The sequence below is a fragment of the Coenobita brevimanus genome, chromosome 115 (genome assembly GCF_032717465.1).
Source record: "Coenobita brevimanus isolate Jiangsu-jjx chromosome 115, ASM3271746v2, whole genome shotgun sequence".
In the NCBI taxonomy this organism is placed as follows: domain Eukaryota; kingdom Metazoa; phylum Arthropoda; class Malacostraca; order Decapoda; family Coenobitidae; genus Coenobita; species Coenobita brevimanus.
Genome location: NC_137068.1, coordinates 13,943,406 through 13,959,811, shown reverse-complemented (window position 1 = coordinate 13,959,811; position 16,406 = coordinate 13,943,406). Strand labels below are relative to the sequence as shown.

General features: G+C 44.3%; 1 protein-coding gene across 1 annotated transcript in view; it reads left to right on the top strand.

Moving 5' to 3' along the window:
- Positions 1-16,406, top strand: part of LOC145418569 (arrestin domain-containing protein 3-like) — a 199,036-nt gene that overhangs the window by 100,404 nt on the left and 82,226 nt on the right. The window contains exon 5 of the mRNA XM_080286936.1: positions 4,084-4,266. Coding sequence (XP_080143062.1) covers positions 4,084-4,266 — 183 coding nt within the window. The remainder of the gene's footprint in view (positions 1-4,083; positions 4,267-16,406) is intronic.

The following is a 16,406-nucleotide window of genomic DNA, read 5'->3' as shown; positions in this document are numbered from 1 at the left end:
ATCTGAGAAGCACGCGAAAATTTGTTTACCGGAGAGGGGTTAGTTCGTTTTCTCTCGGCAAGCAAGTGCGACGCTATGCACCACGCCCATTTTGAATTTTTCATGCAGTATTCCATTAACCCCTTCATAGTTGCCGGCCTTGAACAACACTTCACTGTTTCGGTGTGAATGACGTTGTGTTAGGGCATTATAAAAAACTGTGAACAATTACAGGAAGGGAACGAAGGTCACTGGTGTGTGTACATGACCCTACTCTACCATCCCATCAGTCAGGCGTTCTCTTCACTCCACGCTGATATTTACATGGTTATGTTACATGCGCCCTAATTTTGAGTAACTTTCTTTCAGCAAGAGAATTTACCACCCTCAAAATAGTCAGAAAAATATAGAAGACAAACCAGAGGAATATGAACTGAATTGGTATGGTCTTTAGGCTGTATGCTTAAACAAAAGATTATGGGTTTTACAATTTTAAGAGATGATATGGAACAAAAATGTTTGCTAATCAGAAAAAAATTACTCTTTCGTCCCACATGTTCTTGTACCGGTAGGTTAGCATTCAGTTCCACATTCTTCGTTCGGCATCACTCTTCCCAATATATTGCGGACCGACTGAGCAGTTATTTCTGCTCCTTAGAGTTAGTGTACATTTACTGCTCATTCTATTGTTTGTTCTCATGTGTATGAGTGAAATAGAGAGGACTGATACAAACAATAACGTATTCCATTATCGCTTTCATAGCTGCTGGCCCTGAACAACGCCTTACTGTACTGGTGTCAGTGACGTTGAGTTAGGGTGAGCCAAAAAAAAAACTGCGAGCAATTATGGGAAGGGAATGAGGGTCACTGGTGTGTTTACACGACCCTACTCTACCACCTCAAGCAGTCTGGCGTTCACAGTTCACTTCGTCCCAGATGTTTTTGGCCGATGTATACATGCTGATGTAACACGCATCCTAATTTTATTAATTCTTACACGAATCATAGCAAATCACAGGATGGGTTTTGGGGAAAAAATAATAATAAAAGAAAAAAAAAGCCAGGTGTGCCAGACGAGTCTTTTCACATATGTAAGAAAAAGAAATTGATTTTAGAACTTTGAAAAAAATGGTCCTAAGGCCGACCACGGGAGCATGCTAATATCTGAACCCATAGCCACTGAGGGGACTAAACATACGTTTTACTTTAAGCAGTAAAAGCACCTTACCAAATCAGTTCTTCCTGATAGTCTGTTATATTTTTCAGATTATTTCTGGGTTGGTAAATGCGGTGAACGTTTCTTATTAAATCTGTTTCCCTGTCATTTTTAGCTGTTCTGGTGTGACAACTCTTGTTTATTTCGTTAACATAATGGTGGGAAGGACTGTTCTTCCCTAAGTGTTTAACTGAACCTGGCCAAACCGAGCTTATCTGTACCTAATAATTTTAACCTAACCTAACGTCCAGTTGGGAAATTGGGAAATGATATCCACCTTTGAGTACGTTGAGTTTCTTCCACTGTGCTGGAAACAATCGTAGGGGAAAGTGACGATAATAACGGGGAGGAAATTTTTCAGCAAGGAAAGTAATTTGCCAAACCGAAAGTTGTCAGAAAATTATAGAAATAAGCTGGAGGATTATGCATTGAATTGGTAAGGTCTTTCTGCTGCTTCAAGTGTACAATGAAAGACACAAGTATCTTCCCAAAGTCTGACAAATATCTATCTATCTATCTATAGCCCGACGCCCTAATCCCACAAAGGGTGGCCACAGATAAAACGCCTCCAAGTCGCTCTTGTCACCCACCATTCTACCCTCCCCCCAACTCACCCCCCCTTCCCTCATATACCTCTCAACTCCATCCCTCCACCTCATCCTCAGTCTACCCTTCCTTTCCCTGGAAAAATCGAACCATTTGAAACACGCACTAGTAGAAATGGGGTTTTCATTGTATTTCACCTGGTGTAAATTTTCTTCAGACCGGCAAATAAATTAATCTAACTACTGTATTTCCAATTTCCTCTCAAGAGTGAGAGTACGATGCTGTTTCTTCTTTGCACCTGGTTCCCCGGATGCTGGAGATGATGCAGGGTGCTGGGGAGGCATGGTGAAAATACGAAAAGATGAAGAACGGCGAAAAACAGTGTAACTTGCAGCGAAGCTGAGAGGAGAGGACGGACGTGACTCAACTGGGAAGCGCGCGAAAATGTGTTTACCAGAGAGGGGTTCGTTCATTTTCTCGCCGCAAGAGAGCACAGCGCTGTGCAGCATGCCCATTTTGAATTTTTCGTATTTTCTCGTGTCGTTTTTTGTACCATCGAGACAGATACTTTCATATTGTGGAATTTGTCCTACATTTATTGCTTTCGTACCATCGGAAATTCGTACTTCGAGTTTTCGTATTTCAAGGACTCACTGTATCTAGTCAGAGATGTCACACAGGCCTATGAAATTTGGAATAAATTGGGTGAAAATTGACCATTTTATGCCCATTTGAAATTTGAGGCCCAACCCAGCTGACATTGATCCCCTACTGCTAACTTGGTGGTGACCCCCCTGATGTAATGAGGCATGTTATAGGATGCAGATTTGAGACATGCACCTTTTGGCTTTGGTTTCATGTCGATATGATGAATTTGAGAAGAGTTATCGTGAAAAAAAGATCCTTTTGGGGGGCCTACAGCCTGGGCCTTGGCCCAATTGGGCCCAAAATTTAATTTGGTGATCAGAAGGTCATAGCCCATCATCCCTGTAATTTTAGTCAAAATCGCACCCGTAGTTTTCGCGGAAAGGTATTAACAGACAGACAAACAAATAAATTAACAGACAAACTGAGTGAAAACAATACCCATCCCCGAGCCCCTCTGGGGTGGAGATGGGTAGTTACCTCATGCTCACCCATACACATCATGTCAACAAACTCTGCACCACATTGACAGTAACACCATGCCATCTCACCCATCATATAAGATTTACAGTACTATCACTACCACTACCACCACTACTACTACTACTACTACTACTACTACTACTACAACATTTCATGCTGTCCACAGTCTATGGTTCTACTGACTGCTGCTACTACTAACTACTTCTGCTATAACTATGACTACTACTACTACAACTACAACAAATCATTCTCTCCACAGGGTATGATTTCTTCTACAGTGAAGGTGATATCTGGTGATTCTGCTGTTGGGAGGGGCCCATCGTCACAACTGCTACTTCTACTACTACTACTACTACTTCTACTACTACTACTACTACTTCTACTACTACTACTACTACTACCACTACTACTACTACTACTACCACTACTACTATTACTACTGCTGCTACTATTGTTACTATTACAACTACTACTACTACTACTACTACTACCACTGTTATTACCACTACTACCTCTACTACTATTACTACTACTACCTCTACTACTATTACTACTACTACCTCTACTACTATTACTACTACTACTACTGCTGCTGCTACAGAAATTCATTCTGTCCACATATGGTTCTGCTATTACCACCACTATTACTACAACAACAATTATTAATACTGCTTTAAAAAACAATTGTCCACATATGGTTCTACTACTACTACTACTACTGCTATAACAACAACAATAACAACAACAGCAACTACTATTACTACAACTACTACTACTACTACTACTGCTGCTGCTGCTGCTGCTGCAACAACAACAACAACAACAACTACTATTACTACTACTACTACTACTACTACTACTGCTGCTGCTGCTGCTGCTGCAACAACAACAACAACAACAACAACAACAACTACTATTACTACTACTACTACTACTACTACTACTACTACTACTACTACTACTACTACTACTACTATTACTACTACTACTATTACTACTACTACTGCTACTACTACTACTACTACTATTACTACTACTACTGCTGCTGCCACTGCTGCTGCTGCTGCTGCTACACTTTCTTTTCTCACAGTGTATGGTTCCATTCTACAATGAGGGTGATATCTAGTGCTTCTGCTGTAAAGAGGGGCCCATCATTCCCCTACCATTACCACCACTACTACTACTACCAGTATAACAATTAATTCTCTCCACAGGGTATGGTTCCTTTCTACAATGAGGGTGATATCTGGTGCTTTTGCTGTAGGGAGGGGCCCATCATCATCTCGCTTTCGGCACAAAAGCGTGGTTACGTCCCAGGCGAGTTGGTTTTGCTCAGTGGGGAAGTAAACAACCGAACACTGAGCCACGTTGAGAATACGGAGATCACGCTGAACGAGGTGGGTGCTAATGACTCTATCTGTCTATCTATCTGTTGCCAGATGCCTTAATCCTGTAAGGGGTGGCTACAGGTAAATTGCCTCCATGTTACCCTGTCCCCTGCCACTGGAGGTGAGATGTCTGATAGTGTTTCTCTCTCTCTCTCTCTCTCTCCCTCTCTCTCTCTATTGCCAGATGCCTTAATCTCATAAGGGATGGCCACAAACAAATCGCCTACATGTTGCCCTGTCCCTTGCCATTTCACTACCCTCCCCCAAACTTACACCCCCAACTCTCATATACCTCTCTGCTCTATCCCTCAATCTAATCCTCAGTCTCACTCTCCCTTTCCCCCTTTCCACCTCACTCACATACACTCTCCTAGTTAGTCTCTCACTCTATCCTCTCCACATGGCCAAACCACCTCACTTTATTTCTCATAACACTTTCTATCACATCCACACCACAAAGCTCCTTCACTTCCTCATTTGTCTGTCCTTCTCTCTTCATGTAACTCCACATGCTAGGGATTCACTCAGTCTTGTTTCTCATTGGTAAGCCTGTTTCCTCTTATTTCAGACACTCGGTTAAGGAAGCTCCCTAACACCTTTTCTTCACTGATTTATTTCTGGATATGGCTGGCTAATATCGTTTTTTAGGTTATTTACGGAGAGTAGGGTGATATTAGAATATTTTAAGGAAAACACAGAGGAGGACAACGAGGTGTAATAAGCCAAATAAGTCACTGAGGAAGAAGTGTTCGGGAGCTTCCTTAGTCAATAGGAATACCACCCATAGCCTCACCAACCTTCATTCCGTGCTTTATCACAATCACATACTCCTTTTTCACCACCCTGTATATACTAGACAACTGGTTCTCAGACTGGGAGCCGTGGCCCCTAAGGGGGCCACAGCAGGATTTCAGGGGAACCATGGCTGGCTGATGTAACTACCATAGTAAATCAGAGTGTGTCTGAGAAATTACACTTACAGTAGAGTTCTCTTGCCATTTTTCTCAACATATTACGTGAAGCTAATTTCTCCATCCTTCTACACATAAACAGTAAAAGCCGAAACCAGTTAGATGTGGACCCAGATATGAGATGTGGGTCATGAGTGACTCTACCTTGAATCAGTCGACTGACCGAATGCAAACAATGTCATCCATCCCATTGATACATAGCAAAATATGCATTCTGATTGATAATTGTGAACATTAAACAAAATGAAGAACACCAAGACATTTTTTTTCATCATTATTTGTGAGGGACTTGTGAGAAAACTGAATGGGGGCCAGGAGGATGTTAAGGTCCCCATAAGTGGGGAATGAAATGAAAGCTTGAGAAACACTGCAGTAGACCCTCTCTATAACGGACTAATTGGGGGGAAACCTGAATCGATACAGTCAGGTCCCAATATTCTTGGAGGTTATGTACGAGAACACCCCACGAGTATTGAATTCCGCTAATATTCCAAACCTAACGCAGCAGTCACTGATTTAATTGTTTTAGTTATTCCTGTTACCTACAGACCCACTATTAGACCTGTAAATGCATATTATGGTATGCTCATGGACATATGTCCTGATGCAGGTGTGGAAAACAAGAGTTAGGTCTCTACTGGTAATGCTTTAATTGCCTCCATCTCTCCCCTTCCCTCCCCCTCTTGCACTCCTCCCTCGCCACCAGAAACCTCACCCCTTGTTAATGGAGTAACCCCTTCCCCCCAACACTCTCCCAAGTAAGAGTTACAGAATAAACTATCCTGGAAGGGGTTATCGTTGAGGAGCAGGAAAATTTCTGAATTGCAAAGGAGAGGCCCGGAGTTGATCCTCAGCTAGGCCATGAACAGGGATTATTTATAGCCATAAACCTCATAATTGCAGCATGTTTTTCGATGAACAGATTTGTTCACACACCATTAAACTAAATACCAACCAGTGAGACTATTCAAAAAACTTACATCTTCATGGATCATTACGTAAGGTATACTGTAGATGTAACGGGTAAGGAACCTTGTAAATATTTAATATAAAGAAAATCACCAAATACAAGCAATATTAATGTTTTCCCTTATAATTCAGAACATTAATATCGCATTACTGTATGGGTATTTTAACTAAAAAACCTTCGACCCAAACAGTCCATAAGACAAAAGCTTAAAAGACTGAATATGTTTTTAGAACAGGGCTGTCCTCCAAAGAGATTAGATTTACACTTTTGTACACTGGTATGGTAGAGCTATTAAGTGTTAAACATACAGCTGAAAGGTTCCAGGTTTAATTATCACCTTGTGAGACAGTGAGAGGATATTTTTTGTTTACTCTGTAACACATCCTTAAACTAAGGGCATTATAGACATCACCTTATGAATAAACAGTGGCATATATTTCTGGCAAGTTATTTTGTTCATAAATATTATTATATCTGTCTCGCATCAGTATACTCCTTTTTCAGGTGACTAATTTTATTTCTCAACACCTTTACATGCTGTGAATATGGTAAGCAAATGCTGGAGTTCATTACATATTATCGAATCCTATCTGTTCTTTCTCCGACGAGAAGAATGACATCATCTTGGTGATATCAGTCTTTCTGATTCACATGCACACCCCTCCCCCACACCATCCCACCCCACTATAACTCCCAAACAATCATCCCGATAGCATTGTTTCACCATTGTTTCACCACTGTATTGTTGAAGTTCATCATTTTCTACAGTAACATTTAACCTTTCACTTGATAATGCACAATTAGTCTTCTCATGATGAAAGAAAACTTTAATTTTACATAAAATCATATGGAGGTAACCATAAATAAAAAATTTGTGGTAATGTTTTTTGCTGTGATTATTATTTGTATTATTTTTAATATTGTATTATTTATTTCTTCTTATTATTATTATTATTGTTACACCCTCACCCCACACTGCCACAGGCTCCAACAGCAGTAGTCCAGTACAGGAAGGATGTTGCCCAGTGAGTTGTTCTTCCAATGGTCAGCCTGTAGGGGTACAGTACACAAGATCACCTGAGGCAAAAATAAACACTGGCTTCTTAAAGTTCACTGTTTTTATTTTCCAAGTACAGTAATCCCTGTACTATCCGGACGCCCACTTTCCAGACATCCCCACTTACCGGACATTATCGTCCCGGGATCCAGTATTCCCAAAATGGTCCAAAAACCGCAAAAAATTCTTTAAAAATCCGACTTTTTCCCGCCTGTAATTTGAACTTAGTGCACGCGGCGTGGGACAGCTTTGTTTTGGTGCGCCATTCCTCTGACATCCGCTAGAGCGCCCCTGCATCCTCCCCACTTACCGCCTGTCTCGTCGCGAGTGCACGATCGTCGTCATGGCTGCCCACGTGCTTGCTTTTGTGGTGGTGCCTTACCTGCTGCAGGCTCTCCTTCTGCTCTCGTGCCTCTCCTTCGTGTGTGTGATGATGGCCCCGCCGCCTGAGAAGAGGAAGAGAGTGGTTTTGACTCTGGAGAAAAAGAGGGAGATATCGGAGAAGTGGATGCAGGATGGTCTTCGTCATGCATCCTTCGTGAGTTCAACCTGGCCCGATATACTTTGTTTATATTAAGAGATCCCGAGACAAACTTATGCAGTACACGGCTGACTTCTCGTCGAAAAGTAAACGCAACGTGGAGAGGAAGATGATGTTTACTCCCAAGTATGCTGAAATCGACCGCTCTTGATTTGGTATCGACAGCAACGTGCTGCTGATGTGATGGTGCGTGGGACGGAGCTGAAGGCTGCTGCTGAGAAGTTCGCAAGGCTTCACGACGCCCTAGACTTCAAGGCATCCGAGGGTTGGCTCTTCGCGTTCAAGTTATGACATGGCCTTACCAACCGTAAGTCTCATGGCGAAGCTTTGGACGCTAACGAGAATGGAGTAGAGGAGTTTCGGCACAAGGTGAAGGGCTTGATCGACAGGGAGGGCCTCACTCTCGGTCAAGTCTACAACGATGACGAAACTGGTTTATTCTATCACTCTTTGCCTACGAAGACTCTAGCCGAGGAGATGGAGAAGCGTGTACCTGCCCGCAAGCCCTCGAAGCAAAGGATATCTCCTTTGTGTTGTGCTAATGCTAACGGCATGCACCGGCTTAAGCCCGTTATTGTTGGCCGTGCAAAGCAGCCTCGGTGTCTTCGGATGTCCTTCCTGTCGTCTGGTACCATTCCTTGAAGGCATGGTTCACAAGCCACATCTTCAAAGACTGGTTCCACCGCCATTTCGTCAAGGAGGTCATACATTACCAGACGGAGAAACTGGGAATCCCATGCGACCAGGTAGAGGCCCTCCTTCTCCTCGACAATGCACCTGCCTACCGATGCGACAAGGACTTGGTGGCTGAGAATGGCCGCATTAGGTGCATGTTTCTGCCACCTAATACTACTGCTCTCATCCAACCAATGGACCAAGGAGTGATTGTGACAACGAAGCGGCTATACCGACGGCAGTTCCTGGACGAGGTGATGGTGGTTCTCGAGGACAAGGACGAGCGCAGGGAGGGATGGGACACCCGAGGCCAGGGGACTTTGGAAAACCATTGCTGCTACAACATCAAGTCTGCCATTTACATCTGGGCCAGTGCATAGAAGGAAGTCCCTGTCAAGACTCTAGAAAATGGTTGGTCTCGTCTGCTTCTCGGAATGGATGTGGAGCACGATATCCTAGGTTTCGACGTGGATGACTTCCCTTCACGTCTACGTGCGCATGGGGACGATGATGATGTGGACGAAGTGCATGAGTGGTTGGATGACGATGAGGGCGATCCTGGATATGAGACCTTGTCTGATATCGAGATCGCATCTTCAGTTGCAGGTGTCAGTACCCAGCTTGAAGATTCCGACGAGGATGGCAATGATTATTCGGACTCCTCTCAGCATGACACTACTCCAGCCACCCCAAGCTGAGCGCACTCCAGGAACATCTAGAGTTCGTTCTGGACTACCTGGAACACCCGGACTGCGACAGGGAGATGGGGCCCTTGGGACTTGTGGAGGAAGTGCGTACTTTCAGGCAGCGCATCATTAATCGTCAGAATCGTCTTTCCTTGCGTCAGTCAACGATTGACAGCTTTTTCAGGCCCGTGACCCCTGCTGTGCCCAGCCCTGGCTCCACTTTGTTGCCTCCCCAAGACAGGCCCTCATGCTCCGAGCCACAGCCCAGCACATCAGGCACTGTGGAGTCACCGCTCAACGTGAGTTTGCGCCTATCTTCAGAGTCATCTGCAGTGGGTACCCCATCACCACGACCCAGCGATGCACCCCTGGGTCACCTGCATGTGCTACTCTCAGACTCTGACAGTGATTAGAAGCCAAGAACTTCTCCACTGGACCACACGGGAATCTACAGTGTTGTGCAGTGAAAAAAACAGTGCATAGTGTTAAGGAATTTGAGTTCGGAGTGAAAAGACAAAGATTTAATGGACTGTGGCCTTGGTGAGGGAGGATAGTGTTTGGAAACTCCCCGTACTGTTGTTTGCAGATGATACTGTGTTGTTGAGTGAAGATGAAGGGGAGCTGCAAGGCTTGGTGGATGAGTTTGGGAGAGTGTGTAAGAAATGGAATCTAAAGGTGAATGTAGGGAAGAGTAAAATGATGGTCTTTGAGAGAGGTGAAGTCAGTGAATGTACAGCGAGGTTGGATGGTGAGGAATTGGAAAATGTGAGTACATTTAAGTACTTGGGTAGTGTGATGAGTAAGGATGGAGGTTTGGAGGGTGAAGTGCTTGAAAGGGTACAGCAGGGAAGAAAGGTTGCTGGTTCCTTGAAAGCAGTGATAAGAAACAGGGAAGTGAGCATGGAAGTGAAAAAGTTACTACATGACAGTATTGTGATACCAACTCTAACGTATGGAAGTGAAGCTTGGACGTTGTTGGAAGGACACAAGTCAAGAGTGAGAGCAGTGGAAATGGGTTATTTAAGAGGAGCCTGTGAAGTCACATGGAGAGACAGGCTGATGAATGAGGATATAAAGGAGCATTGTGGTGTGGATGTGGATGTGATAGGAAGCGTTATGAGGAACACACTGAGGTGGTTTGGCCATGTGGAGAGGATGGAGGATGAAAGACTGACGAAGAGAGTGTATGTGAGTGAGGTGGAGGGGGGAAGAGGGAGGGGGAGGCCGAGTATGAGATGGAGGGATGGGGTGGAGAGGTATATGAGAGAGGGGGTTGTGAGTTGGGAGCAGGGCAGTGAAATGGCGGGGGACAGAGCGACTTGGAGGCGATTTGTTTGTGGCCACCCCAAACGGGATTGAGGCGTCTGGCAATAGATAGATAGATAGATAAATTTAGCGCAGATAAACTTCAGTGTATTTTGTTTAGAAAATGGTTTTAAGAGTGGAAAGACTTAAAGTGCAGAGTGCAACACTGATTTCATTAAGGTACAATTAAGGTACAAGTAAGACAAGAGTGCGCAGTGTTAAGAGAATGGAATTCTGAGTGCAAATGACTAAGTTCTGTGCAAGACTTCATGAACAGTGTACTGCAAGTGCTTCAGGAAATCCTTTTTACTGTCAGAGTCTGAGAGGAGGTGGTTATTCATCGAGATGGCCAGGGACCTGCTGTAAGTACCCAGAATGTTTCATATTGTACTGTACTGTATATTCCATACTGTACTTACCTCTAAAACCTCATTTCACTCTTTTTATGTCCCTTATTGGTGTGAACAGTGTATTAGGTGCTATGCATGTGCAGTAGGGAGGTATTTCTCTGAGTTAGGGTCCATAAGTACCCCCTGGGGGTAGGGGGTTTTTTCAAGAACACTCCCCCAGTATCCCTGCTTGTCGTAAAAGGTGACTAAAAGGGTTGGCGGAGGGTTAGTGTCCCTCCCCGGAAAACAACTAACTAAAAAAACAAACAAGAAGCCTCGGACAAGGACCGACCAAACGATGATGACCCAGGACCGGACAGAGGACTTGGTAATGGGTACATGGAATGTAAGAGAAGCGAATGATGAAGTGAAAGAGAGAGAGATTGTCCAGGTGCTTGAGGGTGCGAAAGTGGATGTATGTGGAATAACTGAAACAAAATGGAGAGGAAAAGTATGAGAGAATGGGAGTATGGATGGGGTATATGTGCAGGAGTAGGTGAGAATGAGAGGGCAAAGGAAGGAGTATGTATAGTTGTGAGTAAAAGATGGAAGAAGAGCATAAGACAGTATGGATCAGTTGGGTCAAGGATTGTGTGGGTAAAGTTGAAAGTTGGAATACAAATGTGGACGATTATGTGTGTGTATGCGCCAACGCAAGATCGTGCTAGGAGAGTGGGAAAAGAGTTCTGGACAAATGTAGAGGTATGCATGGAAAAGTTTGGAAGGAATGAGAGAGTGTTTTTGATCGGTGATATGAATGGTAAAGTTGGGAATGTGAAGGTGGATGGAATAGTTGGTGAGTGGGGTGTGCCTGCTATACTTACTCCTGAGAATGGGAGTGCATTAGTGGACATTTGTGCTGGGAGGGGGTTGGTGATAGCCATACCCTCTTCAGGCTTAAAATGATCCACAGGTATACATGGCGAATGATGAGAAGGGTGGGTGGTGAACTGAATGAAAGGAAGGCAATGATTGATTATGTGTGTGTGGATGAAAGGATGCGAAGATGTGTAATGGATGCAAGAGCTTATAGAGGTTGGGGGAGTGGACTTTCTGACGACTACTTGGTGGTGGCCAGAATTAGAATTCAAGTAAGATGGAGGAATAGAAGAAGGGAAAGACGAGAGGAAAGAGTAGTTGCAAGGAGAGTGGAAAGGTTACAAGAGGATGAGAAAAAGGCACAGTATAAGCGAGAAGTGGAGGAATGATTGGGCAAATATGAATTGGAGCAGATGGGAGACGTGGAAGGTGTGTGTAGGATATTTACAGAAGAAATATGTGCAGCATGTAGTGTGGTGTGTGGAAGGAAGAGAAGACGGAGGGGGGTTCAAGGAACAGCATGGTGGACTGAAGAGGTGAGACAGGCTGTGGCACAAAAGAAGAAAGCATACAATGAATGGATGAGAAATAGAGGCGTGGAAGAAGCTGAGAGGCGGAAGAGAGAGTTATATGTAGAAAGAAAGAGAGAGGTGAAAAAATTAGTAAGAGAGAGTAAGAAGAGAGTGGATGAGGAATTTGGAAGGAATTTGAGTGTAAAGTGGAGGGACTGTGAGAAAATGTTCTGGAAAGAGGTGAAAAGAGCAAGACAGGGTGGAAGTGAAGTTAGCAGGGGAGTGAAAGATAAAAATGGTAGATTACTAGTGGAGAAGGGAGAAAAAGTGAGCAGATGGAGAGAACACTTTAAGGAATTGTTGAACATAGAGGATGGAAGTAATGCGAGTATAAGTGGGTGGGGAATGGCTGTGAGAAGGAGGGAGGTGAGAAGACAGGAAGAAATCAGTAGGATAGAAGTTGTGGAATCAATGAAGAAAGTTAAATCGGGGAAAGCCCCAGGAATTGATGGAGTGTGTGGTGAAATGCTGAAGCATGGGGGAGAGATAGTAGTAGAATGGATGTGGAAGATGTGCAGATTGGCCTGGGAGGAAGGTAGAGTCCCGGAGGATTGGAAGTCAGGTATAATTATTCCCTTGTACAAAGGAAAAGGGAAAAAAGAAGTGTGTGGTAATCATAGGGGCATTTGTCTTCTTAGTATAATAGGAAAAGTATATGGTAGGATACTCATTGACAGAGTTAGAGAAAGAACAGAGAAATTAGTTGGAGAAGAACAGGGAGGCTTTAGGAAGGGAAGAGGTTGTGTAGATCAGATATTCATTCTTAGATCTTTAGTGGAAAAATTTCTAGAGAAGGGAAAGAAGTTGTATGCGGCTTTCATGGATTTGGAGAAAGCATATGACAAGGTGGATAGACAAGGATTGTGGCAAGTGTTAAGAATATATGAAGTAGATGGGAAGTTGTTGAATGCTGTGAAGAGTATGTACGATGGTGCGAAGGCTGCAGTGCGTGTGGATGGTGAACTAAGTGAATTTTTCTCTTTCAAAGTTGGGTTGAAACAGGGATGTGTCATGTCTCCATGGTTGTTCAATCTGTACATGGATGGGGTAATAAAAGAGGTACAAGGTAGGGTAGTGGATGTTGGAGTGGCCCTGGTGAGAGAGGATAGTGTTTGGAAACTCCCTGTACTGTTGTTTGCAGATGATACTGTGTTGTTGAGTGAAGACGAAGGGGAGCTGCAAGGCTTGGTGGATGAGTTTGGGAGAGTGTGTAAGAAATGGAATCTAAAGGTGAATGTAGGGAAGAGTAAAGTGATGGTCTTTGAGAGAGGTGAAGTCAGTGAATGTACAGCGAGGTTGGATGGTGAGGAATTGGAAAATGTGAGTACGTTTAAGTACTTGGGTAGTGTGATGAGTAAGGATGGAGGTTTGGAGGGTGAAGTGCTTGAAAGGGTACAGCAGGGAAGAACGGTTGCTGGTTCTTTGAAAGCAGTGATAAGAAACAGGGAAGTGAGCATGGAAGTGAAAAAGTTACTACATGACAGTACTGTATTGTGATACCAACTCTAAAGTGAAGCTTGGACGTTGTTGGAAGGACAGAAGTCAAGAGTGAGAGCAGTGGAAATGAGTTATTTAAGAGGAGCCTGTGGAGTCACATGGAGAGACAGGCTGACGAATGAGGATATAAAGGAGCGTTGTGGTGTGGATGTGGATGTGATAGGAAGCATTATGAGGAACACACTGAGGTGGTTTGGTCATGTGAAGAGGATGGAGGGTGAAAGACTGACAAAGAGAGTGTATGTGAGTGAGTTGGAGGGGGGAAGAGGGAGGGGGAGGCCGAGGATGAGATTGAGGGATGGGGTGGAGAGGTATATGAGAGAGGGGGTTGTGAGTTGGGAGCAGGGCAGTGAACTGGCGGGGGACAGGGCGACTTGGAGGCGATTTGTTTGTGGCCACCCCAAATGGGATTGAGGCGTCTGGCAATAGATAGATAGATAGAAGTACCAGTCCAGGAGCCAGGGACTTGTTCTAAGTACTCAGAATATTTAATATTGTATAAACTTACCTCTAAACCCTAATTTTATGGTTCTTTTGCTTTTATTTCAGTCTTTTATGTCCCTTATTGGTGTGATTTGGGTCTTAAATAGGTGCTATGCATGTCCAGAGGGAGTTGTATAGGTGTTTTTCTGAGTTAGGGTCCATAAGTACAAGTCCAAGAGGCTGGTGCCCATAATCCTGACAGGACCACTTTCCGGACATGCCTTTGGTTCTGTTACGTCGGATACTGGAGGGATTACTCACTTAATGCTTTCCAGCTTCACTTCACCATTCTGACAAGCACTGGAGCTATACACACTTTACTAATTGCAGTTACACTTAATGCTTAACAACACTTCACAGTTTTTCACATGTACCTAAAATATACGGTCTTCACTGACACTACACTATTCTCAGACTGAAACGAGAACCGACCGAACCTATTCTAGTCTCTTATCCATCCTTATATAAGCTTGCTTTGTTCGAGAATCATCTACTTCTCCACAATTCTGGAACCTGCTGGGCTTGTACTTTCCCCTAGCAACAATAGTTACCAACTAGGTGACATCAAAACATGCTAGAGTTTTCCTACATTACATATCACTGTAAATCATTTACCATACGAATTTAAATTACATTATTTGACAAGCAATCACTTAAATAAAACATTTTAAATTAAAAGAGCAGAAAAAATTAATGCACAACTTACGAAATAACTATGCTCACAAACAGCAGGCAAACTGGCAACTCTGACTTGTACCGATACCGGAACGGCGTACCGTACACGAAACGCCGAGAAGCTTCTCAAGCACCTACCTGGCAAATCTCACTTCTTAACACTACCTCCTCCCTAAGGGAGTTCTTTGTCGTCCTGACAAAGCTACACAATATATACGAACATAAACCTTAATCCTAATGAAACATCTGACTCTCCACAAAATAAGCCTTCAACTTATCGGGTCTTCTGTGCTGCTTCCGACGACGTCCTTGCTCCTCCACACAGTCCTCTCCTTCTGGAAGGTCATGGTCCTCTTCCTGATTCACTTCTTCCCTCGGGAAACTGTCACCATCCTCTTGCACTTCAGCACCGTGGTCCTCCTCAACATCCTCGACTGTGGGTGAACACAATTCATCAGAGACATCCCAGCTGTACTGTCCTGGCCCATGGTACTGCCACAGACGGTTCACATGTACCACCTTTGGGCGAGACTTCCTGCCTCCCCGAATCCGATACGTTACGTTTGATAGGCGGTCCAACACAATGTAAGGCCCATCCCATGGGCTCTGCAGCTTCGGTGACTGTCCCTTCTTTCGCAGAGGGTTGTACAGCCAACCTTGGTCACCATCCTTGAAGCTCACCTCACTTGCCTTGGCATCATACTTGCACTTCATCACCTCTCCTGAAAACTTGAGGGCTTCTCGTACTTGATGATGTACCTCGGCCAGCCTTTCCTGAAGGTGCTTTGCATGGCCGGTGGCATCTGTAGGCAGCTTTTCATCAGATGGTCTTCCCATTGACAAGTCAACAGGTAAGCGTAATTCGTGGCCCAACATCAGTTTTGCAGGGGTGTAGCCAACAAACTCGTGGGATGCAGACTGATATGCCATCAGTGATGCAGGTAACGTCTGGTCCCATTTTGTTTGTCCCTCTACACAGTGCTTGGCCAGTTCTTGCCTCAGGGTCTAATTGAGTTTCTCCATCATTCCATCTGGCTGTGGCCTTAGTTGGGTCGTCCTGGTCTTCTCGATCCCCAATAACTTGCAGCAGTCATGGAACACAGCAGACTCGAAGTTTCTACCCTGGTGAATGTAGCTCTTGTGGCATCCCAAAATGACAGAAAAACTGATCAACCAACACCTGAGCAACAGTCACAGCCTCTTGATCAGGGATAGCATAGGCTTCTGGCCACTTTGTGAAGTAGTCCATGGCGACACATACAGTATATACCGGTTTCCTCTTTCAGTGAGTGGCAAAGGTCCAGCAATGTCCACCGCTACTTTTCATCGGTGCACCCACTTGGTACAGCTGGAGAGGGGCACAACCACATTTCTTGGGTCCCTTCTTGGCACAACACACATCACAGGCCCGACACCACTCTTCAACATCCTGATGCATGCCAATCCAGTAGAACCTCTGTCGCAGCCGGCTTAGAGTTTTCTTTACTCCCAGGTGACCACTAATGATCT